The sequence below is a fragment of the Heterodontus francisci genome, chromosome 5, assembly GCF_036365525.1.
Source record: "Heterodontus francisci isolate sHetFra1 chromosome 5, sHetFra1.hap1, whole genome shotgun sequence".
Lineage (NCBI taxonomy): Eukaryota > Metazoa > Chordata > Chondrichthyes > Heterodontiformes > Heterodontidae > Heterodontus > Heterodontus francisci.
In genome coordinates this window covers 185902609-185929109 of record NC_090375.1, presented here as the reverse complement: position 1 = coordinate 185929109, position 26501 = coordinate 185902609, and the positions used below count along the sequence as shown (strand labels likewise).

Here is a 26501-nt window from a genome sequence, read left to right as displayed (position 1 = left end):
TTTGCATAGAACCTCTGATGAAAGGTCACAGACCTGAAACAGTAACTCTGCTTCTCTCTGCGCAGATGCTGCCTGACCTGCTGAGTATTTCCAGCACTTTCTATTTTTATTTCAAATTTCCAGCATCTGCAGTATTTTGCTTTTATTTTGGTCATAAGCGTTGTTCAGTATGTACACTTCACTGTGAGATAAAGTACCTTAGCAGATCTGGCCTCATTTTAACAAGTTTACATTCAGCCCACCCTAAAAAAAGCACACATAGGGAAGACCCGACAATCTTTTTCAGGTCACAAGGAGGTCTACTGTTACACTGCCAAGATTCACACTTAGAACAGAGTCTGTTTGGTTACATGCTTAGGACTTCCCAACCCTAAAGGAGAACAGCTGAACCAAACATATTTTTAATGTCACAGTTTAACCTGTTGTCACAATTCTTGTGTTTTTGCACTCTCAGTCCCTATGAACCCGAGTGCACCTTTTACTACTCGATATCTAGTTCAATGGCAGCATGACCTGAGGAACGCAGTGGTGAACCCTTGCCCCTTTGTGCTGGCCACTGAATTACCTCATGTGCTTTTTGCCTCACTTTACATGAATGAAGAGTATGCAGTTTTAGCACTGATAACATCCAGTTGCCTGAATTCCTTGGTCATGAATTAAACAATGAAGGTGTAACTTACTAACTTTTTGAACATAGGCTCTTGAGCTTATAGCTAAGACTCTGAAGGTAGCTTCACTACACCATTCACCCCCTCTGTTTCAGAGAGACTGAGGAGAAGTCTGTGAGATGGGGGGCTTGGCCATCAAATCCATCCATTAATTTTACTACCCTGCGTGGGGTAGCAACGCTTTGATATGGGAGCAGGGTGTTCTCCTGCGTCTGCTCTTATGCAAATAGCATGAAATGACACTCGGATCCTCAAGCAACCACCTTCTCACAACGCCACAAAATACTTACAGTTGTACATAACCCTCCTTTTGTTTACTAATCGACACTCCAAATTCCTGTCACTAGCTTTATACTGAGGGAAAACGATGTGTACAGCCTCGACAGTTAACCTCTTATAAGCTGATTCTACCATTACAGAAATATTGTAAGTTAAAAAAATTCAACTTAGGCAACATATAAAAATCCAACTCCGACATGATCGTTGGAATTTTGCTGTCAATGAGGAAAGACAAGACCGCCTATGGTGTTCTTTACCACTTCCCAGTCTGGTGCCAAAGAACTGTGTCCGAACTTAGCGTTCACTAAAACTCCCAGGTACTGATATGGACTGCGGCAATGCTGCTTCTGGTTTCTAGTCAATGCTTATGATGTTCTCTCGTGACCTGCAAAAGCGCTGGTCCAGAGTGAAAGGCAGGCATTTCCCGACATGAGTAACAAAATTAAAGTGAGCCACCCTAACCCATGTTATTTACAATTCCTGATGGCTGGTTTCAGATAGAATGGTAATGGCAGGGCATAGGGTACTTTGAAAACATTTGGAGATATTGATACGATACAAGTTTGGAGTAATGAAAAGGTAATAAGGCGTTACTGAACAAACTTCTGTAGATAGAGTAAGGTAGTCTCTAATTTTCCATTCCTTCATTCCACTGCTTTCCCCCCAACATTTTCAAAATGTATTCAAAATCCACTAAATGCACTAACTCTTTCTTTGGGATAATAATATTTGATTCTTGTCTTTTAGCTGTTGTTTTTCCTTCCCCTCTTCGTTTGTTGGGTTACATTAAGATATTTGCTTTCCTCCCAATTTCTAGTTCTACCTGAAATGCTAGCCTGTCCTTTCTCCTTTCAATGCTGGTGGCCTTTTATATATTTCCAGCACCCAATGCTTTTGTCTCTGATTTTCTTTCTAAACCAAGCTGAATGCAAACAACCAAATTACTTCAAGAATGGAATACAGCTAAGAATTTTACAGCAAAAATCATTTCGCTGTTAGCAATGCCAGCTCAGGCGATAACTTATGGGAGGAGCATTTTCAGAAAAGGGTAAGTTGTATAATTGGAGAAAAGCCACTTAGCCAGTTTGGCTTTAGTTAGAAAGTATTTTGTGTTCACAAGCCAAAGCTAGGGTTGTTGAATTGACCCCGTTAATTAAAAATGTCATTTTGCATTCAGTGCCTGCAGGGCTTAATACTCCTGTGGCAACGTTTATATGTTAACCATTGTTGGAGTGGGAGTTGTTTCTACACTCTGATTATCTGGATGTAGTTTGAGTGGTGGTAAGGCCAATTGGAACCAGCCCTTAATACTGCTGTGAATCTAGTTACAATAATTTTTTTTAAATGGCAGGCTCTGGGTTCAACCATTTCCTCTGCCTTTGAAAGGCCGGGAGACCAAATGGATCGAGGCTTCAGGCTGATCAAGGCTGTCCTACAGATCAGTGGGACCACTGAGCCAAAGGCCAGTCGCAGAGGCAGTTGTGTGATAAGAATAAAGCATGCTGCCATCTTTCAGGACGACAACATGCCTAGATCCTCATGACCCTCGGAACCAATGCCCGCCATGGGGCCAGAGAACCAGTTGGGTCAAAGTGTCCTGGCAGATGAGTTGCAGTAGTCTGCAGCCGGGCTTCGTCAGGCTCAAGCTCCTAGAGGTCACGGACCACAAACCTTTTAAGAGCCCTTGTTTGAGCCGCAGGGTGCCTTCCACATCCTATGGTCAGCCATCTGGTGGAGCACTCCATGGTAACACTAGACCAGGTAAGATAGCACTTCAGAGAAGAATTGCTAGTTCATGACAGGGTAAGGCATGAAAATTATAACCCTATTTGAACTCTTTGGGCAGAATTTAGTGGCCCTTCCCCCGGCGACGGGCTAGGAGGCAGTTCGGGGAGGGCCGATAGAATTGCAACGAGAGTTGGGGAACGCAGAGCCCCTCGCCTTCCAGTTGCACTGTGATTAAGTCAGGGATGGGAAAGACCAAATGAGGCCAATTAATAGGCACTTAAGGATCCTAACCTGCTGCCGCTGGAATTATACCAGCGGCGGGTGGAGATGGGGGAGGGGGTGGCCTTTGCCATGCAGGGAGGTCGCCCAGTGAATCAAGTCGGCCTCCCTGCAGGCGTGGGGGAGGAGGGCCTCCTCCATAGGCAATTGGTGGCCCTCGGGTGGCCCCCGGCGGCACAGACTGTCCCGCCGTTAACAACCCCCTCCCCCCGCCCTCATCACCCACCCACCCCACCCCGATCACTGGAGCTTGATGGACTGTCCCCGCTGGCTCCACCTCACTTACCTCAACTCTGGGGCTGCAGTGCTGGGCCTGCTCCCAGGCAGCCTGTAGTACCGGCAGTGGCTACCGCTCCTGGTGGCACTGCTGATACTACTGAGCTGTGGGTCTTCTGATTGGCCGCCAGCTGGGAGGTGGGATCCTTGTCTTTAAAGGTTGGGGGGCATGAATGGAGGACTGGCACAATATAGAAGCCTCAGCCAGGAAAGCAGGTGCACACCTGTTTGATCCGCTGCTGGTGATTCTCACCAGTTACACATTAAAGGAGTAGAAAGTATTGTGATTCCTGAAGAGAGTGGGGTGGGCCCAGTCAGTGTGTATAATGGAGTTTATTCAACCTATGTATAGTTGATGAGGGAAAGCCACATTTTATGAATCTTATGTAACTGGAACATTTTAAATCAGAATTTCATCAGTTAAAACTAATTTTGAAAAGGTTATTATCTATTTGCATTCCTTGCCATTGAACCTTTAAAAAGCAATCCGTTTTCTGACAACTGGCATAGTTCTGCATTATGATTCATTCACTTAAGCAGACTTCTCTGGTGGATGCAGTGAGTTGAACAGTACTTTCCTCCGGCAAATGCCTTTTACTACAAATTTGGCACCACTATTGATTTAGGCTTGGGAAACCTCATAAGAAAATAGCTTCAAGGTGTGAATAGTAAGCAATAAATATTTCTCTCAGTGAAAAAAAAACAGCTATCAATGGATGTGAGAGTGTGTATATAGTGGGAGTTTTACCAGGACAGTGAGTGGTTTGACAGTTCTTCACTGTTGTAGGTTTTTTTTGCAACGGATAAATGACACATGCAAATAATGAGATGGAGCAGAAGTCGGGGGGGGGTGGGGAGCGTTATAGTTCTCTGTTTGTTGAGTACAATGCTCACAAGATAGATTATAATGAAGATTTTTTTCAGGCGACCTGAGCTCCAATTCTTGGAAAAGGGACAATTAGAATTAGAACATTAGAACATTACAGCGCAGTACAGGCCCTTCGGCCCTCGATGTTGCGCCGACCTGTGAAACCATCTGACCTACACTATTCCATTTTCATCCATGTGTCTATCCAATGTCCACTTAAATGCCCTTAAAGTTGGCGAGTCTACTACTGTTGCAGGCAGGGCGTTCCACGCCCCTACTACTCTCTGAGTAAAGAAACTACCTCTCACATCTGTCCTATATCTATCACCCCTCAACTTAAAGCTATGTCCCCTCGTGTTTGCCATCACCATCCGAGGAAAAAGACTCTCACTATCCACCTTATCTAACCCTCTGATTATCTTATATGTCTCTATTAAGTCACCTCTCCTCCTCCTTCTCTCTAACGAAAACAACCTCAAGTCCCTCAGCCTTTCCTCTTAAGACCTTCCCTCCATACCAGGCAACATCCTAGTAAATCTCCTCTGCACCCTTTCCATAGCTTCCACATCCTTCCTATAATGCGGTGACCAGAACTGCACGCAATACTCCAGGTGCGGTCTCACCAGAGTTTTGTACAGCTGCAGCATGACCTCGTGGCTCCGAAACTCGATCCCCCTACTAATAAAAGCTAACACACCATATGCCTTCTTAACAGCCCTATTAACCTGGGTAGCAACCTTCAGGGATTTATGCACCTGGACACCAAGATCTCTCTGTTCATCTACACTACCAAGAATCTTCCCATTAGCCCAGTACTCTGCATTCCTGTTACTCCTTCCAAAGTGAATCACCTCGCACTTTTCCGCATTAAACTCCATTTGCCATCTCTCAGCCCAGCTCTGCAGCCTATCTATGTCCCTCTGTACCCTACAACATCCTTCGGCACTATCCACAACTCCACCGACCTTAGTGTCATCCGCTAATTTACTAACCCACCCTTCTACACCCTCTTCCAGGTCATTTATAAAAATGACAAACAGCAGTGGCCCCAAAACAGATCCTTGCGGTACACCACTAGTAACTAAACTCCAGGATGAACATTTGCCATCAACCACCACCCTCTGTCTTCTTTCAGCTAGCCAATTTCTGATCCAAAGCTCTAAATCACCTTCAACCCCATACTTCCGTATTTTCTGCAATAGCCTACCGTGGGGAACCTTATCAAACGCCTTACTGAAATCCATATACACCACATCCACTGCTTTACCCTCATCCACCTGTTTGGTCACCTTCTCGAAAAACTCAATAAGGTTTTTGAGGCACGACCTACCCGTCACAAAACCGTGCTGACTATCGCTAATGAACTTATTCTTTTCAAGATGATTATAAATCCTGTCTCTTATAACCTTTTCCAACATTTTACCCACAACCAAAGTAAGGCTCACAGGTCTATAATTACCAGGGCTGTCTCTACTCCCCTTCTTGAACAAGGGGACAACATTTGCTATCCTCCAGTCTTCCGGCACTATTCCTGTCGACAATGACGACATAAAGATCAAGGACAAAGGCTCTGCAATCTCCTCCCTAGCTTCCCAAATAATCCTAGGATAAATCCCATCTGGTCCAGGGGACTTATCTATTTTCACACTTTCCAAAATTGCTAACACCTCCTCCTTGTGAACCTCAATCCCATCTAGCCTAGTAGCCTGAATCTCAGTATTCTCCTCGACAACATTTTCTTTCTCTACTGTAAATACTGACGCAAAGTATTCATTTAACACTTCCCCTATCTCCTCTGATTCCACACACAATTTCCCACTACTATCCTTGATTGGCCCTAATCTAACTCTAGTCATTCTTTTATTCCTGATATACCTAATGAACGCCTTAGGGTTTTCCCTGATCCTATCTGCCAATGACTTCTCGTGTCCTCTCCTTGCTCTTCTTAGCTCTCCCTTTAGATCCTTCCTGGCTAGCTTGTAACTCTCAAGCGCCCTAACTGAGCCTTCACGTCTCATCCTAACATAAGCCTTCTTCTTTCTCTTGACAAGCGCTTCAACTTCTTTAGTAAACCACGGCTCCCTCGCTCGACAACTTCCTCCCTGCCTCACAGGTACATACTTATCAAGGACACGCAGTAGCTGCTCTTTGAATAAGCTCCACATTTCGATTGTTCCCATCCCCTGCAGTTTCCTTCCCCATCCTACGCATCCTAAATCTTGCCTAATCGCATCATAATTTCCTTTCCCCCAGCTATAATTCTTGCCCTGCGGTATATACCTGTCCCTGCCCATCGCTAAGGTAAACCTAACCGAATTGTGATCACTATCACCAAAGTGCTCACCTACATCTAAATCTAACACCTGGCCGGGTTCATTACCCAGTACCAAATCCAATGTGGCATCGCCCCTGGTTGGCCTGTCTACATACTGTGTCAGAAAACCCTCCTGCACACACTGGACAAAAACTGACCCATCTAAAGTACTCGAACTATAGTATTTCCAGTCGATATTTGGAAAGTTAAAGTCCCCCATAACAACTACCCTGTTACTCTCGCCCCTGTCGAGAATCATCTTCGCTATCCTTTCCTCTACATCTCTGGAACTATTTGGAGGTCTATAAAAGACTCCCAACAGGGTGACCTCACCTCTCCTGTTTCTAACCTCGGCCCATACTACCTCAGTAGACGAGTCCTCAAACGTCCTTTCTGTCGCTGTAATACTCTCCTTGATTAACAATGCCACACCCCCCCCCCTCTTTTACCATCTTCTCTGTTCTTACTGAAACATCTAAATCCCGGAACCTGCAACATCCATTCCTGCCCCTGCTCTACCCATGTCTCCGAAATGGCCACTACATCGAGATCCCAGGTACCAACCCATGCTGCAAGCTCACCCACCTTATTCCGGATGCTCCTGGCGTTGAAGTAGACACACTTTAAACCAGGTTCTTGCTTGCCAGTGCCCTCTTGCGTCCTTGTAACCTTATCCCTGACCTCACTACTCTCAACATCCTGTACACTGGAACTACAATTTAGGTTCCCATCCCCCTGCTGAATTAGTTTAAACCCCCCCGAAGAGCACTAGCAAATCTCCCCCCCCAGGATATAGGTACCCCTCTGGTTCAGGTGAAGACCATCCTGTTTGTAGAGGTCCCACCTACCCCAGAAAGAGCCCCAGTTATCCAGGAAACCAAAACCCTCCCTCCTGCACCATCCCTGCAGCCACGTGTTCAACTCCTCTCTCTGCCTATTCCTCGCTTCGCTATCACGTGGCACGGGCAACAACCCAGAGATAACAACTCTGTTTGTTCTCGCTCTAAGCTTCCACCCTCGCTCCCTGAATTTCTGATGAAATTCAGTTGGCAAATGGTACAGGGTCATATGAGCTACTAACATAGAAGGCAGATTGTGCTGAGGTTAGCATTGGAATACCCTCCCTCTAATTGTAAAAAAGGCTATATACACATCAAATCCTGGACTAGAAGGCTTGCACAGTAGTGCATGAATGTGCAGGTTGGGGTGAAGGGGCAGGGGAGGGTATAAAATGTGGCAATGCAGCAGTTCTTTTAAAGGGCTGCAGTTCACCATGGAAGAGGATGGTGGCGAAAACAATGCACTAATTTTACACAGTTGCAAAGTGGCAACATGTAGGCAGCGCTGCTTACTTTGAGCTACAAGTCTCGCTGCAGGAGGAGCACCGAAAGAAGGTGGACTTATTTGGGGATGAAGGCCACAGGTGCAAGCTTCTTGGAGGGAGGCCATCAACAGAGTTAATGGAGTTATCCAGACCCATCACACCTGGCTGCAAATGAGGAAGAAGTTGGCTGGTATCAGAAGGAAGTAGGTTTCTTTATGGGGCCTATCAGGCTTGGCCCATACCTAAAGCTAGGAACAACTGTATTCCCTCAGAGATACCATTTAACTATTGGACAAAAGTGTTACCCTTTTACACACACTTTTTCTTTGTGCCGTGAGATGGAATGCGCAGTTTGCGGACCAGTGCGGGAGTGCGTGCGAGCTGTTGTCTGAACAGATGACTTGTCAGATGTTCTGTTAGGTGCATTGACCCTGCTTTGCTTCTTTTGAGACAGACCCTAACTGAAAGGGAAACTAAAACTGAAACAGAGACTGAAACTAAAACTTCAGGTTTCTGGGAAAATAGAAACTGGTTGGAACCAGATAAAAGGACACAGAGACATCCGAGCTCAGATCATGCAGTAGTGGAGTGCCAGCAGACTGAAGGAAGTGAAGGCTAGATCCAGGAGCTGTTTCTGTCACTTAAAGTAACTGATTAGCCAGACATGGCCATACAGTGTATAGTGTTGTTACTGAAGGGCTTGGATAAAGGTAATACTGGAGGAGCCATGCCATCAAGACTGTCGTGAGCAGAGATGTCGAGGTTCTGGAGAAATGTGTTGTTTTGGGTGAAGACCATACCTGTGGAGTTCGGGTTAAAGGGGAATGGCTGTCCGATGACAATTGGTGCTGCAGCTTGGAAGAAATGAGCTGGAGATCGACCTGAGGAAGTTCAGAGCTTTGAAGAACTGTGTGGCTGGAATTGGTGCCATATATGTCATAGCTGCTAAGCACACTGCACTGTTGAACTACAAGAAAGCCCCCAGCGAGTTAACATCCGTAGTACTTAAAGTAGCCAGAGGCGCTGCACAAAGAACAGCCAGGCGCTGTGCAAACAACTACTGGCAACACCTATGCAGTCGTATTCAGCTGGCCTCCAACACCGGAAACACCAGAGGAATGTATGATGGCATTAAGAGAACTTTTGGGCCAACCATCAAGAAAATCGCCCCCACAAGTCTAAATCGGGAGACACAATCACTGACCAACGCAAGCAAATAGACCGCTGGGTGGAGCACTACCAAGAACTGTCCTCCAGGGAAAATGTTGTCACTGATTCCACCCTCAATGCAGCCCAGTGTCTGCTAGTCATGGGTGAGCTGGACGAACAGCCAACAAAATCGGAACTCAGTGATGCCTTTGATTCTCTAGCCAGTGGAAACGCCCCTGGAAAGGACGGCATTACCCCTGAAATAATCAAGAGTGCCAAGCCTGCTATACTCTCAGCACTCCATGAACTGCTTTGCCTGTGCTGGGATGAGGGAGCAGTACCACAGGACATGCGCGATGCCAATATCATCACCCTCTAAGAACAAGGTTGACCGCGGTGACTGCAACAACTACCGTGGAATCTCCCTGCTCAGCATAGTGGGGAATGTCTTCGCTCGAGTCATTTTAAATAGACTCCAGAAGCTGGCTGAGCATGTCTACCCTGAGGCACAGTGTGGCTTTCGAGCAGAGAGATCCACCATTGACATGTTGTTCTCCCTTCGCCAGCTACAGGAGAAATGCCGTGAACAACAGATGCCCCTCTATGTTGCCTTCATAGATCTCACCAAAGCCTTTGACCTCGTCAGCAGACGTGGTCTCTTCAGACTACTAGAAAAGATCGGATGTCCACCAAAGCTACTAAGTATCATCACCTCATTCCATGACAATATGAAAGGCACAATTCAGCATAACGGTGCCTCATCAGACCCCTTTCCTATCCTGAGTGGCATGAAACAGGGCTGTGTTCTCGCACCTACACTGTTTGGGATCTTCTTCTCACTGCTGATCTCACATGCGTTCAAGTCTTCAGGAGAAGGAATTTTCCTCCACACAAGATCAGGTGGCAGGTTGTTCAACCTTGCCCATCTTAGAGCGAAGACCAAAGTACGGAAAGTCCTGATCAGGGAACTCCTCTTTGCTGACGATGCTGCATTAACATCCCACACTGAAGAGTGTCTGCAGAGACTCATCGACAGGTTTGCGGCTGCCTGCAACGAATTTGGCCTAACCATCAGCCTCAAGAAAACAAACATCATGGGACAGGACGTCAGAAATGCTCCATCCATCACATTGCGACCACGCTCTGGAAGTGGTTCAAGAATTAACCTACCTAGGCTCAACTATCACCAGTAACCTGTCACTCGATGCAGAAATCAACAGGTGCATGGGAAAGGCGTCCACTGCTATGTCCAGACTGGCCAAGAGGGTGTGGGAAAATGGCACACTGACATGGAACCGAGTATCTCAACCTGTGTCCTCAGTACCTTGCTCTACGGCAGCGAGGCCTGGACAACGTATATCAGCCAAGAGCGACGTCTCAACTCATTCCATCTTCGCTGCCTCCAGAGAATCCTTGACATCAGATGGCAGGACCTTATCTCCAACACAGAAGTCCTCGGGACGGCCAACATCCCCAGCATAAACACCCTACTGAGTCAGCGGCGCTTGAGATGACTTGGCCATGTGAGCCGCATGGACGATAGCAGGATCCCTAAGGATACATTGTACAGCGAGCTCGTCACTGGTATCAGACCCACCGGCCGTCAAGGTCTCTGCTTTAAAGACGTCTGCAAATGCGATATGAAGTCCTGTGACATTGATCACAAGTCGTGGGAGTCAGTTGCCAGTGATCGCAGAGCTGGTGGACAGCCATAAAGGCGGGGCTAAAGAGTGGCGAGTCAAACAGACTTAGCAGTTGGCAGGAAAAAAGACAGAAGCGCAAGGGGAGAGCCAACTGTGTAACAGCCCCGACAACCAATTTTATCTGCAGCGCCTGTGGAAGAGTCTGTCACTCTAGAATTGGCCTTTCTAGCCACTCCAGGCACTGTTCCACAAACCACTGACCACCTCCAGGCACTTACCCATTGTCTCTCGAGACAAGGAGGTCAAAGAAGAAGGACTGCCCAATAAATCTGTGCGATCTACCTTTGTTGTATCTGATAGTTAATGTGTAATTTGTAATATATAGACCGTGATTTGTCTGTTAATTCATGTTTTAATTTATGCTGATTTTGGTTTGATAAAGTAAAAGTTATGAAAGTGAAATCTTGTCCATTTGTCTTTTTTATTAGGGTCATTCAGTAAATTGGATTCTTTTGGCTTGTTTATCTCCACAGGGACAATAACAGCTGTAGGATACAGTTTCCAGATGTCAGCCAAGAAAAAGCAACCCAATACTTAGGCTTCTAGCCCAAGGTACTCCACTGCCTTTCGGATGCTTCTGGGTAGCGTCAACCACCTGCATGTTGATGGTTTGTTTGGTAGCATTCTCATCTCTGAGTCAGGAAGTTGTGAGTTCAAGTCTCAATCTAAATACTTGAACACATAGGGTAATTCGCGAGTGGCAGGTAGCCAATTAAAGAAGGTGAGTGACCATTTAAGGCCAATTAATAGAGGCCGACAGGAATCTTTCAGTCGGCCTGTGGACTCCCCGAAATGTCAGGGACTAGGCCACCTGCCTGGAGGCAGCCTTCCGATGGCAGTCTGGGGGGCCAGTGCTCCAGGCAGGCTTTGAGGCCGTCCCTGCCCGCCTGGCCGCAGGCCGCCATGTGGAGGGGTTTCCCCTCCACAATGGTGGCCCGGCTTCTGAGGCCATTTTTTTGAAATTAAAGGTTTAAAAAGTTGGAGAGAGGGCACCTCGAAATAGAGGTACCCTTTCTCCCTCTTACCTGAACTGTAGGCTGCTGCTTCTTCTGTGCTGGATAGGCCTCCTATTGACCCTCCAGCTTTGAGAGCTCCTCCGCCATCCTTAATTGGACGGTGAGCCTGCCCTCTGGCCACTAATTGTTCTCTACACAGTGCTGAGTTGGGACCCCCATTTGATCCCGACATTGGGGACCCAACCCCAAATCATGCCCATAATCTAGGCTGATACTCCAGTGCAGTGATGGGAGAGTGCTGCACTGTTGGAAGTGCCATCTTTCGTCAGATGATACATTAGACCGAGGCCCTGTCAGCTGTCTCAGGTGGATGTAAAAGATCCCAAGGCACTATTTAAAGATCATGGGAGTTCTCCCCAGTGTCCTGGTGAATATTGATCGCTCAACCAGCATCACTGAAACAAATGATCTGGTCACTGTCAGATTGCTGTGTGTGGGATCTTGCTGTGCACAAATTGGCTGTTTCATTTCCGCCATTACAACAGCGACTACACATCAAAAGTTCTTCATTGGCTGCAAAGAACTTCAGACCATCTGGAGGTTGTGAAATGCACGACATAAATGCAAGCTTTTCCTTCTGTAATGGCCACAGACATGGATAAAGATGGTTTCCTTGCCGATATCAGCTGTGCATTAATTGAGTGCAAACTCGTGTTCGTGAAGGCCATGCAGTTGTTATGAAGAACCCTGTGGCCATTTCCAACACTTTGTGCTCAAGAGAACCGTCCCATCGAGCAATGGTGTTTAGTTGAACGACAGCAAAAACCAAGAATAATGAAGGGAGAAACATGTAAATATGGCCAACTACCCATTAATACAAACCATTGTGTGTTGCCTAATGCAATTGCAAATATGAAAAAAACTGGTTGTAACAGCAAGTCAAACAATGACCTCCCTTTAAGAAGCCAACTTGAACAAGCCGTGTCTTAGGCTGGAATTTAGCAGTGAGACAGTGGCCCCACCCACTAGCTGGAAAGCAGGGGGCGAGGCCACCTCCACCAGGCCTCAAAGTGACACTGCTATTTTGCATGGCTCAGGTCCTTAATTGGCTTCAGTCTGAGGCAGGAAGTCCCACCTCCAAGGGCTGCTGGCCAATCAGAGGGCCAACAGCCCTTCAGTCCCAGTGGAGTGGTGGCCACTGTTGGGAATGCACCCAGCAAGAGGAGCCATGATGCCATGATGGACACTGGCCTGGGAACAAGTAAGAGAGGTGGGGCCTCACAATCGGCTAGGCCCTGGTGAGGGCGGGAGAGTGCGGTCGCAGTGCAGGGAAGGGGGTTTTGTTTTAGTGGGGGTGGCCTGTGCTGCTGGGGGGAGGCCCTCTGTGGGGCACAGGGTGTCCAATCAGGAGGGCCCCCCCCACCCTGCAGCCCGCAAGGAGGCCACCAGGTATTAGTGGGCGGCCTCCTCAGGTGCTCAAGTGCCCGCCCACTGCTGATAAAATACCAGCGATGGTGGGAAGAAACCCTTATGTGGCCACTTAAGTGCCTCAATTGCCTAAGGGAGGGTGGGCCATTTGCCATCAGCCCCACTGCTGGTAAAATAGCAGTAGAACCATAGAAAAATTACGGCACAGAAGGAGGCCATTCAGCCCATCATGTTTGCGCCGGCTGAAAAATCTAGCCGCCCAATCTAATCCCACCTTCCAGCACCAGGTCCATAGCCTTGCAGGTTACAGGACTTCAGGTGCATGTCCAGTTACTTTTTAAATGAGTTGATGGTTTCTGCCTCCACCACTGATCAGGTCAGTGAATACCAGACACCTACCACCCTCTGGGTGAAAATGTTTTTCCTCATATCCCCTCTAATCTTTCTATAAGTCACCTTAAGTCTGTGCCCCTGGTAATTGGCCTCTCCACTAGAGGAAACTGCTCCTTTCTGTCTAGCCTATCTAAGCCCTTCATTATTTTGTACACCTCAATTAAGCCACCCCTCAGCCTCCTCTGTTCTAAGGAAAACAACCCTAGCAGATCCAATCTTTCCTCATAGCTGCAACTTTCAAACCCTGGCAACATTCTTGTAAATCTCCTCTGTACTCTCTCCAGAGCAATTAAGTCCTTCCTGTAATGTAGTGACCAGAACTGTACGCGATACTCCAGCTGTGGCCTAACCAGCGTTTTATACAGTTCCAGCATTACATCCCTGCTTTCGTATTCTATATCTCTGGCAATAAAGGAAAGCATTCCATATACATTCTTCACCACTCTATCTACCTGTCCTGCCACTTTCAGGGACCTGTGGACATGCACTCCAAGATGTCTCACTTCTTCTACCCCTCTCAATATCCTCCCGTTTATTGTGTATTCCTTAGCTTTGTTTGCCTTCCCCAAATGCATTACATCACACTTCTCTGGATTGAATTCCATTTGCCATTTTTCCGCCCACTCAACCAAACCATTGATATCTTTCTAGAGTCCACAGCTATCTTCTCCACTTTCAACTACACGGCCAATTTTTGTGTCATCAGCAAATTTCCCAATCATGCTTCCCACATTTAAGTCCAAATCATTAATATATACCACAAACAGCAAGAGACCCAACACTGAGCCCCGTGGAACACCATTGGAAACAGCTTTCCATTCACAAAAATATCCATCGACTACTACCCTTTATTTCCTGTCGCTGAGCCAATTTTGGATCCAACCTGCCACATTCCCTTGTATCTCATGAGTTTTCATTTTTCTGACAAGTCTGCCATGTGGAACCTTGTCAAATGCCTTTCTAAAATCTATGTAGACCACATCCACTGCACTACCCTCATCAATCCTCCTTGTTACTGTCTCAAGGAACTGAATCAAGTTAGCAAGACATAACCTTCCCTTAACAAATTCATGCTGACTATCCCTGGTTAATCCGTGCCTTTCTAAGTGGCAGTTTATCCTGTCCTTCAGAATTGATTCTAATAATTTACCCACCACCGAGGTCAGACTGACTGGCCTATAATTATTTGGCCTAACCCTTGCACCCTTTTTAAACAATGGTATAACGGTCGCAGACCTCCAATCCTTTGGCAACTCACCCGTATCCAGGGAGGATTTGAAGGTGACCCTCAGCACATCCACTATTTCCTTGCTGGCTTCCTTTAACAACCTGGGATGCAATCCATCCGGCCCTGGCAATTTATCCACTTTCAAGGATGTCAGACCCTCTAGTACTTCCTCTCTCATTATGCTCATCATATCTAATATTTCACACTCCTCTTTTACTACAATGTCTGCATCATCCCTCTCCTTTGTGAAGACAGAGACTAAAAACTCATTAAGAACTCTACCTACATCTTCTGTATCCACGTGAAAATTCCCTTGTACATCTCTGATAGGCCGTACCCTTTCCTTAGTTTTCCTCTTGCTGTTAATGTACTGACAAAACATCTTTGGGTTTTCCTTGATTTTACCTGCCAATAATTTTTCATGGCCTCCCTTTGCTTTTCTAATTTCCCTTTTTACTTCACCCCGCACTTCCCATACTCCTCTAGGCTTTCTAAAGAATTAAGTTTTTTGTGATCGTCATAAGCTTTCTTTTTCTGCTTTAACTTACCTTGTATGCTTTTAGATAACCAGGAGGCTCTAGGTTTGGCCATACCATCCTTTATCTTTGTGGGGTCATGCCTACACTATGCCTGTAGAATATTCCGCACCATTCGCAACTCCTCAAATACTGAAGCAGTCCGTGTAGAAATTCAGCAAGACCTGGACAATATCCAGGCTTGGGCTGATACGTGGCAAGTAACATTTGCGCCACACAAGTGCCAAGCAATGACCATCTCCAACAAGAGAGAATCTAACCATCTCCCCTTGACATTCAATGGCATTACCATCGCTGAATCTCCCACTATCAACATCCTAGGGGCTACCATTGACCAGAAACTGAACTGGAGTAGTCATATAAATACCGTGGCTATAAGAGCAGGTCAGAGGCTAGGAATCCTGCGGCGAGTAACTCATCTTCTGACTCCCCAAAGCCTGTCCACCATCTACAAGGCACAAGTCAAGAGTGTGATGGAATACTCTCCACTTGCCTGGATGGGTGCAGCTCCAACAACACTCAGGAAGCTCGACACCATCCAGAACAAAGCAGCCCGCTTGATTGGCATACCATCCACAAACATTCACTCCCTCCACCACCGACAAACAGTGGCAGCAGTGTGTACCATCTACAAGATGCACTGCAGCAACGCACCAAGGCTTATTTGACAGCACCTTCCAAACCCACAATCTCTACCACCTTGAAGGACAAGAGCAGCAGATGCATGGGAGCATCACCACCTGCAAGTTCCCGTCCAAGTCACACACCATCCTGACTTGGAACTATATCGCTGTTCCTTCACTGTCGCTGGGTCAAAATCCTGGAACTCCCTTCCTAACAGCACTGTGGGTGTACCTACCTCACATGGACTGCAGCGGTTCAAGAAGGCAGCTCACCACCACCTTCTCAAGGGCAATTAGAGATGGGCAATAAATGCTGGCATAGCCAGTGATACCCACATCCTATGAATGAATAAAAAAAAAGGATAAGCTAGTCATTAGCTTAACCTATGTTGCCTGCGTTGTCCAAGATACATAAGGAAGAATAGCTCGAAAGTGTAAATACTTGAGTTGTCCGTGAACTGCTGTGCTCTCCCTGCATAGCAGTGACTCTGTCTTACTGGTATTGGTACTATTGAAGGGGCGAAATGGACTTCAAGTGAAAAAGGAACGGTAATTGTACTGAGAGGAAGGTTAAAATAAGGTTTATTAATCCAACAGCTAATTAAGTAAAAAGCCCAAATCTCAGTTCAGTCAGTGTCAGAATTTCACAGATTACTCCATTTTCAATTGATAGCAAAATCCAGAGTCATATACATGCTAGTATTATTAGTCATTGTACAGTCTTGTGTGTTATCCTCATTTTTGCAATTTCAGGAATTGCATCTTGTGGGAGATGGAGTCTGCGAGACCAGTAGAGGAGTGTGTGCAGACTGTTTGAACAAATGACTTGTTGAATTCTGTTAGGTGCAGCGGCACTGGTTTCAAAGCTTGTTTTTTTGAGACAGTACCTAACTTAAAAGTGAAACTAAGAACTTCAGGGTTCTGTGGAGACAGAAGTGGTGGAACCAGATAAGACTTGAAGTTATTTGACCAGAGGCATGTGATTAGAGCTATCCAAACTCAGATTACAGGATCGCAGAGTTTTTTTTGGCAGACAAGCTACAGAGAGTAAAAGCTAATTCTGGGAGCTGGCTGTTGGCAAATATGAGTTGTGGCAGCTGCTTTCGGTGACTTAAAGAAATACTGGTGGATCCACGCCATCAGGACTGTCATGAACAGAGTTGAGGAGGTTCGGGAGAAGTGCGCCATTTCTGGTGGAGACCATACCTGTGAAGTTCGGGATTGCAGGGGAATTGCTGTTGGATGAAAATCAGTGACTGCCTCTTGGAAGATAGGAGCTGGAAATCTACCTGAAGAAGTTCAGAGTTTGTGGCTGTTGGGTACCATATTTGCTGAGTGGACTGTCCAGTAAAACCATGAAATCTGTCTTTGTTGTATCTGATGGTTAATGTGTAATCTGTAAACTATATATATATTGACTGTGATTTGTCTGATATTTCATGTTTAATTTATGTTGATTTTGGTTTGATTATTAAAGTAAAAATTAGAAAAGTGAAATCTTGCCTGTTTTTTTATTGGGGCCATTCAGTAAATTCAGTACTTTTGATGTGTTGATCTCCACAGGGATCATAACACGTGATATATGATGCTTAATAATTATTCTCGCCAATTGTAGCAGAAAACCTATGTGATATAAACATTTTATTTCTGTTATTCTTTAAAATTATGATCCATATTGATTTGTTTCATAGAGTATGAAAACACATTTGAGGGTTTTGTGTTGAAATTGAAAGCTGTTGGGGTAGATTAGCACTCCTAACGCAGAGTTCTGCATGGCAGGAGTGTGTATGTGGATCTGAACTCCTGCATCGCCTGTGTTTCTGATGCAGCCAACAATAGGTGCAAATAAATGCATTTTTGACACTATTAAGTATTTGTTATCCCAGATCGGAAGAATGATTGAAATGGTGCCTTTTTTAATTCATTGACAGGATGTGGATGTCACTGACAAGGCCAGCATTTATTGTCCATCCCTAATTGCCCTTGAAAAAGTGGTCGTGAGCTGCTGCAGTCAGTGTGGATTATAAGTTTCTGTAGCAGCTTTGATACAACTAGTTGGCCATTTCAGAGGGCAGTGAAGGTCAAGTGCATTTCTGTGGGTCTGGAGTCACTTATAGGTATGCACCCGATGGGTTTTTGCAACAGTCCAGTTGGTTCCCAGTCCCCATTGCTAAAACTAGCTTTTTAATTCCAGATTTATTTAATCATTTGAATTTAAATTCCTTAGCTGCTGTGGTGGGATTTGAATTTATATCTCCAGATTATCAGTCAAGACCACCTGATTGATTACTAGGTAAGTAACATAACCACTATGCTACCATACCTCTTTAGAGCACTGTGAAGTTGGCTGATCTGGGTTATACTGCTGACTCAGTACTGCTGTCTGGTCATGCATGTGTGCAGAGTTTCACTCACCAGTGTCCCAGTATTAGGAACATTTTTAATATTAGGAAAAAGATGAGGGGATAGTTGATTTTTTGTTCACATGGAACAGTTTAAAAATTGAATGTAAAAGCTTCATAGGCGGTCTTTGCAATTATACTGCAGATGGTGTAAAAGCTGACGGCATGAAAGACCACTGCTAGACTGCCTTTTCAAGGTGGTCCTGCATTGCTTGCCAGCCTTTGGTCTGCTGACTTTGCATCCAAGTTATACTGATGTCAAGTCGAAAGCACACTCTGCAGTAATACAGATCTGCATTTGATTGAAACAAGATTCAATTAAAGTCTATCGCAATTAAAAACAGCTACTCGGATTTACATAGCACCTTGAACATAGCAAAAGATCCCAAAGCAAATCACAGGATCAAACAAAATTTGACACGGAGCCACATGTGATATTTAGACAGGTAACCAAAATCTTGGTCAAAGAGGGAGCATCTGAAAAGAGGGGAGGGAGAGATGGGGAGGTTCAAGGAGGGAATTCCAGAACATAAGGCCTGGGTAGCTGAGCAAGAACTGTTGTACATTCCCTTGAGTGAGAAGTAACCACAAATATCAGTAAGAAGATAGGGTTAATGAGCGAGATTACTTTTCAGCTTTTTTTTCTGAAATGAAATATTCAGCTGGTTCTTTGAAAAAATGTTTATCAATACAATGAGAATATTTTAGTAATCATTTGGCAACAGTGCTTTAATCTGGAATAATATTCCTGATTGCACTTATTTACGAAAAGATGGCTGTCTAAGCTGTCACTGCTGTGTAAGAGTGGAATTATCAATAAAAATCATTTAAATAAAAGACTTAAAGTGGTTTGAATTCACGAGCACATGTAATGACTTCCTGTGCTGTATGTTTATAATTTTGGGTCTGATATTTGCTGTGCCACTAATGAGCACCACAAGTACATGAATAGAAGATGAAATGCACACAGTTTTGACACAAAGCTCATCTGTAAATGTAGGTTTTGTGTTGGGGAAAGAGTAATGATTAGCAAAGTGGAGTAGATTCGTTCAATTGGGAGCTACAGCATTACCCTCAGCTAAACATGGTTCATTTGAAGAGGAACTGTCACACTTCTCCCATCTCTACAGTAACTTCCACATTTTACAACTACTAGTATATAACTAGGTTGCATTTAGAGTTCAATACACTCCAAAGATTACACACTAAGGGCCGAATTTTAGTAGATCGGCAGCAATCTTCAAAGATGGCAGCCCGCATGCGCGGGCTTTACTCCATGGATCCGCCGTGATATTATACATTGACATGGCCGGGGCAGACCACCTCCCCCTGATGAGGTGGAGGGGGCAGGCAATCCGTCCCCAGCACCGGTACCATTTTTAAAGGGCTTAGAGCCCTAAATGACAATCTAAATTTTTAAAGAAACAATGAATTTAAAATTATGAAAAGTAATTTAAGAAAAATCTTTCCAGCCCTTCTCCCACCCCCACTCCCCAATAGCCTTACATTTCATTCCTGCCCTCTCCCCTCCAAAAAACCCTTACCTTGATTTACCAACCTTCCACCCCACCCCCCGCACAAAGTTCAGAAACTTTTACCTTTACTCCTTCCCAGCACCCCCTCAACCAATCAGGTATGTTTAAACCCACTCCCCACCCCCCCGACCGCCCCACTCTGAAATAATTACCTCCTGCCCCCTCCCCACCAGTGTCACGCACCGGATCTCCAGTCGGAGATCTGACGGTGCAAGAGTGCTGGCCACCGACCGTAACATCGCAGTGGGATGGCCGTCGGGCCGAGGTAAGTAATTATTCCTTCATTTTAATGTTTTAGCATATTTAAATGGATGTCCTGTCCCTGAGTGGCGGGTGGGGGGGGTGGTGGGGGTGGGTGGCCAGCCACAAGGCCTCGCTGCTGCCGGCAATATGGGGCCAGGCCTTCCTGGCATCGAGGTCTATGGCGGACCTCTCCCGGAGGCATTTTCTGGGCACCCCCGCAAGAACCCTCGACATCGGGGGCCCGGTCAGATTCTCCCCTAAATGCCACCTTCATACATATGTAAGAAATAGAAACAGGAGTAGGCCATATAGCCCCTGTACCAACTCCATATTGAATAAAATCATGGCTGATCTTCTTTCTCAACTCTACCTTCTCGCCCTATTTCCATATCCCTTGATTTCCAAAAATAAAGATGCAAAACAATTTTAAAAAAGAGAAAAAAATCCCAGTCACTTATGCTGGTTGCTTCTGACCTGGAGCCTGAAATTTACAAGCATTGTCCAATCTGCATAGTTATGCTGCCAAGCAACAATGGAACGCTAATTGATTGGACATTATATTTGCTCAGCATAGTGGGGAAAGTCTTTGCTCGAGTCGCTCTAAACAGGCTCCAGAAGCTGGCCGAGCCCGTCCACCCTAAGGCACAGTGTGGCTTTCGTGCAGAGAGATCGACCGTTGACATGCTGTTCTCCCTTCGCCAGATACAGGAGAAATGCCGCGAACAACAGATGCCCCTCTACATTGCTTTCACAGATCTCACCAAAGCCTTTTACCTCGTCAGCAGACGTGGTCTCTTCAGACTACTAGAAAAGATTGGATGTCCACCAAAGCTACTAAGTATCATCACCTCATTCCATGACAATATGAAAGGCACAATTCAACATGGCGGCACCTCATCAGACCCCTTTCCTATCCTGAGTGGCGTGAAACAGGGCTGTGTTCTCGCACCCACACTTTTTGGGACTTTCTTCTCCCTGCTGCTTTCACATGCATTCAAGTCTTCTGAAGAAGGAATTTTCCTCCACACAAGATCAGGGGGCAGGTTGTTCAACCTTGCCCGTCTAAGAGCGAAGTCCAAAGTACGGAAAGTCCTCGTCAGGGAACTCCTCTTTACTGACGATGCTGCTTTAACATCTCACACTGAAGAGTGCCTGCAGAGTCTCATCGACAGGTTTGCGGTTGCCTGCAATGAATTTGGCCTTACTAACAGGCTCAAGAAAACGAATATCATGGGGCAGGACGTCAGAAATGCTCCATCCATCAATATTGGCGACCACGCTCTGGAAGTGGTTCAAGAGTTCACCTACCTAGGCTCAACTATCACCAGTAACCTGTCTCTAGATACAGAAATCAACAAGCGCATGGGAAAGGCTTCCACTGCTATGTCCAGACTGGCCAAGAGAGTGTGGGAAAATGGCACACTGACACAGAACACAAAAGTCCGAGTGTATCAGGCCTGTGTCCTCAGTACCTTGCTCTATGGCAGCAAGGCCTGGACAATGTATGTCAGCCAAGAGTAACATCTTAGTTCATTCCTGCTTCGCTGCCTCCGGAGAATACTTGGCATCAGGTGGCAGGACCGTATCTCCAACACAGAAGTCCTCGAGGTGGCCAACATCCCCAGCTTATACACACTACTGAGTCAGCGGCGCTTAAGATGGCTTGGCCATGTGAGCTGCATGGAAGATGGCAGGATCCCCAAAGACACATTGTACAGCGAGCTCGCCACTGCTATCAGACCCACTGGCCGTCCATGTCTCTGCTTCAAAGACGTCTGCAAATGCGACATGAAGTCCTGTGACATTGATCACAAGTCGTGGGAGTCAGTTGCCAGCGTTCGCCAGAGCTGGCGGGCAGTCATAAAGGCGGGGCTAAAGTGTGGCGAGTCGAAGAGACTTCGCAGTTGGCAGGAAAAAAGACAGAAGCGCAAGGGGAGAGCCAACTGTGTAACAGCCCCGACAAACACATTTTTCTGCAGACCTGTGGAAGAGCCTGTCACTCTAGAATTGGCCTTTATAGCCACTCCAGGCGCTGCTCCACACACCCCTGACCACCTCCAGGCGCTTACCCATTGTCTCTCGAGATAAGGAGGCCAAAGAACATATTTTAGTTTAGAGATACAGCACTGAAACAGGCCCTTCGGCCCACCAAGTCTGTGCCGACCATCAACCACCCATTTATACTAATCGTACACTAATCCCATATTCCTACCACATCCCCACCTGTCCCTATATTTCCCTCCCAGCTACCTATACTAGGGGCAATTTATAATGGCCAATTTACCTATCAACCTGCAAGTCTTTTGGCTTGTGGGAGGAAACCGGAGCACCCGGAGAAAACCCACGCAGACACAGGGAGAACTTGCAAACTCCACACAGGCAGTACCCAGAATTGAACCCGGGTCGCTGGAGCTGTGAGGCTGCAGTGCTAACCACTGCGCCACTGTGCCGCTAATTTTAATTAGTTACAATTAGATGTTATTGCCTTAAAGGAGCAGAGCTCTATCTAAGCAGCAGAATATATTGTGAATGGGGTGGTATAACCCTACCTTGCTTATAAAACTGCATATCGTCCTGAATATTTGACTTTAAAATGGGGACTGAATTATGTCTGACTGCTCTGGTCCAATTATGAGGGGAGATGGTGGTGTAGCGGTAATGCCACTGGGCTAGAAATCCAGCGGTGCAGGCTAATTTCCTGGGGACTTGGGTTCCCATGGCAACTGGTGGAATTTAAATTCAATTAATTTTTTAAAAATCTGGAATTGAAAGCTAGTCTCAGTCTTGGTGCCATGAAACTATCATCAATTGTTGTAAAAACGCATCTGGTTCACTAATGTCCTTTAAGGAAGGAAATTTGCCCTCCTTACCTGGTCTGGCCTCCGTGTGACTCCAGACCCACAGCAATGTGGTTGACTCTTAACTGCCCTCTGAAATGGCCTAGCAAGCAGTTAGGGATAGGCAACAAGTGCTGGCCTTGCCAGCAACACCCACCTCCCGTGGAAGAATAAAAAAAGTCTCACCCTGTAACCTTGCTATATCTGAAGTCTTTGACCTCCCATGTGCAACACCACATAGATATCGAGCATCTAGTGCTTATCAGTGCTTGTCACATTTCAGGTGACACATACTGTCTCACATGAAAATTTCTGTGTGCCCTTAGGAAGAAAATGTGGGGAACTGAGTGGTACTGTTGTCCAGGTGCAGTCTTGTCACCTCTTGGAGATGGGTTCAAATTTAATTGAAACTGATGGCATAAATGAATGAATTCGGTTTTCGGATAATGTGCTTTGTGAGAAGGGTTTGGGCAGTCTTCATCCAGTGGACAATGAGTATGAGGTTACAGTGCAAAGCTGCTGCTTATGGGGCAATGTCATTAGGACATTAATGCAGCAGTGGATGCCCTTCTGAGATTGGGCCTGAATAAAGGTAAGGTTACTCTGCATTTAGCTGTGCAGTACCTGACTGGTAGTGCTTGATGCTGACACTGGAAATGGAAGGTGTCCCGTTCTTCACCCCTAACTCCCTCACCTTGATTGGCGCAAAAAAGAAAGCCAGTCTGATCTCAGCATTGACCTGAGCATGTGCTATGACTAATTAGCCACAAATTAACCTCAACAAGGAACAACAATTACACTTTGCTGGCTCCCGGGGACACAGTAAGTTTTATACATGTGTCCTTTAGCAGTTAAGTGCATTGTGGTAAGGTATAATGCTCCTGTCTTTATAAATCAGTCTTTCCTCCAATCTTCTCGGAGTATGGCAAGAGGAGATCTACTGGCATATAGCTTTAAAAATATATTAGACTTGAGCAAGAAATTCCCAAAAAACATTTCAAGGTGGATACTGAAAAGATAGCAGTGAATGAAGGAGAATAAATCAGTGTTACAGTAAGATTGCTAAAGTGATAGGCTGCTGACAGGGTTGCCATCTCTGATTCAACATATTCCTGGAGTTTGCATCACATGGGCTCCAGCTTCCAACCACCTCACCCTGTCAAGCCGTCTTTAAAGGGACGGGGATCCACCTCCTGAAACATTGATTTAAAAAGACCGGAGAATCGCTTGGGGCCGGTGGGGGGCGGGGAGGGGGGGGGGGTGGTGGTAGTTGGTGGTGGACATGAAAAGGCAGAGGTGGGGTTCCCCCCACCTTTTTGGCCCAGTGTCGGGAGCCCCGCCTCCAGCACAAAGTCAAGCCCTGTCTTGCCAGTTGCTGCAATGTTGGTTTTACACCCTGCCTGATCATACTCCCCATTGAGGTCAATGAGTAAAAATTGAGTGGGGTGTAAAATCAGCATTCCACCCAATCTCATGGGTTCCCCACTTGGCAACTTCATGTAAAATGGCCCTTATAGCTTCTAAATAACCATGTCATTTCTAAGCAATCAAGAGTGTTGCATTAAACTCTGAACAAACAGTTACGATCAGGTGAGGAGGGATCGAAAGGCTCCCCTCTTGTCCCTCTCCTTTTTTGACTGCAGCAGGGTTTATTTTTTTTTAAGCAGTAGATGTGTGTATCAGTTCAGTGAGTGTTTAACCCTTTATGTGCTATGATCATAAAAGAACCAATCGGACAGATTTTCTTGAGTTTATACAAGAAAGAGGTTAGTTTATTGTACTTAAAAATCAAAACCTGATCTAAGTAAAATAATAAACTACGCTCCAACTTTCACACACACACACATGTACAAGAATCACATACACAAACAGGTTCCAGAGTGAAGAAGAATAGATTGGTTGGATTAGAGTCCAGAACAAATAAGAATATACAGTCTGTGGAGTCTGGTAATGTCTTCCAGATGAACTCATGGTACTGAAGTTTTTGGCTGGGAGAGGTGGCCAACTGGTTCAGGTTTTTCTTGGAGACAGTGGTGTAGCTAGATTTCTCCCCAGGGTCTCAGTCTGCAGCAATGATAGACTTGGATGTTTTTCAGCCTGCAGGCAGGGTTCGAACTTAAAGAATTGCCTGGAGGGAGAGAGGGCGCGAGAAAGAGACAGACTTGAGTCCTGCACTGGCCAAAAGCAGGTGCTTGTCTGCTGTAGACAAAAGAAACTGTAAGTTTTCACACAGATGGAGAGAGTGTCACATGATTGTTCAGTGTATTCTCTTTTTTGTATCTTAATTAGTTCAAGTCTTAGAGTTCCAATCTCTCTCTTGGGAGCCATTGTTTCAATGTTTACCCTTTGAGGTCCATTCTCACCAGTGTTAATGTTCCAAAATGGCTTTGAATGTCTTGTCAATGGAAGTGAGCAAGGTAGCGCATTCAAAAATTCACAAGCGATAGTTTTGGTGGGAGATTAACCAGGCATTTGTCTCCACCTCGATACCTTGGTATGTGAGGTATTTCAATGCAAATTGCGGTGGCTTTCTTTTGAAAAGTTTAATTTAGGTTTCCAACCAATGGATTAAAAAAAGATTATTCGGCATAGCATGTGTTCATGACAAAACCAACTTACTAAGTAAGTGGAGCAGAGAATTAAACAGCACATTGCAGGACATGTATGTATCTGGTAACCAAGCCGATTGTAACTCGGTGAATTTTAACCACATGCGATGCCTTCTGATAAAATGCCTTCTACCCAAATCTTACTGAGCAACAGTGAATGAAATGTTCAGCATAATTAATAAATTTATACTGCAGTTTAACTACTGTGTGAGGTAGAGGTAGTATTAAAATGATATGTAAAAATTCGCATCAGCATTTGGAAAGTCTTGCTCAGAGCTGATTTATAAATTTACTGGTCTGTAACAGAACAAGTGCAATTAATAATTTTGATCTTCAGATGATTTAATAGCTGCAATTGAGAATCTTTATTTCATATTATTATCTAAAGTTACTGAAAGAACCTGCCTGAATTGCAAGGGAATCTATTTAGTTGGTAATATTGTTCTTGGTGATGATTTATAAAAACATTAAATGCACAGTAGCAGGCCTGTACCTCTTAGTTCACAGCATATGTTGATTTTCACTCATAAGATAGAACTGGTGAGCCAAGATCTTGTGTTTTCAAGTTACCTAGTCAACTATGCTCTAAGAATTACCTCCTGCAAATCTTAATATTATCTCATTGACAACCTCATAATTTGACCTGCTTCTATGAAATATGTTCCCCCAGGTAGTGTATGGTTTTCTAGATCACCTTTAAAGGGGACAAATTGAATCAGCTTTGCTGTAATAGTATTAGTAGGCTTCCATAGAACTGGGTTGTATAGTCAGATGTGATTTAATTCACTTTAAGCAGTATACAGGTTTGAAACCTGGCATAATTCAATAAGGAAATTAGATGGTTGGGTACCTTTTCCCTCAAATTTAATAAATAAAAGGAAATTTTAATCAGGGTCAAGCACTGGAGGAGATCTTGGCGTCATAATAACGTTAATATCAGGATGTTGGAAACTTTATCACTAGGAAGATGTAACAGTAAATTGTAAAATGGTGTGAGTATTTCTATCCTTTCAGAGGTAGAGACCAATGCTTAGAATTTCGTTGGAGATTTCTCCTGATTGGTCGACGTAACTTTGGCGGAAACTCTGGGATGCATGCGTAAAAGGGGTTTCTGCCGATCTTC

General features: G+C 45.3%; 1 protein-coding gene across 1 annotated transcript in view; it reads left to right on the top strand.

The window, feature by feature from the left end:
- ofcc1 (orofacial cleft 1 candidate 1) overlaps window positions 1–26501 on the top strand; it is a 289619-nt gene that overhangs the window by 204265 nt on the left and 58853 nt on the right. Inside the window, exons 19-20 of the mRNA XM_068032686.1 lie at window positions 2464–2708; window positions 26175–26216. Of these exons, the coding sequence (XP_067888787.1) occupies window positions 2464–2708; window positions 26175–26216 (287 nt within the window). The remainder of the gene's footprint in view (window positions 1–2463; window positions 2709–26174; window positions 26217–26501) is intronic.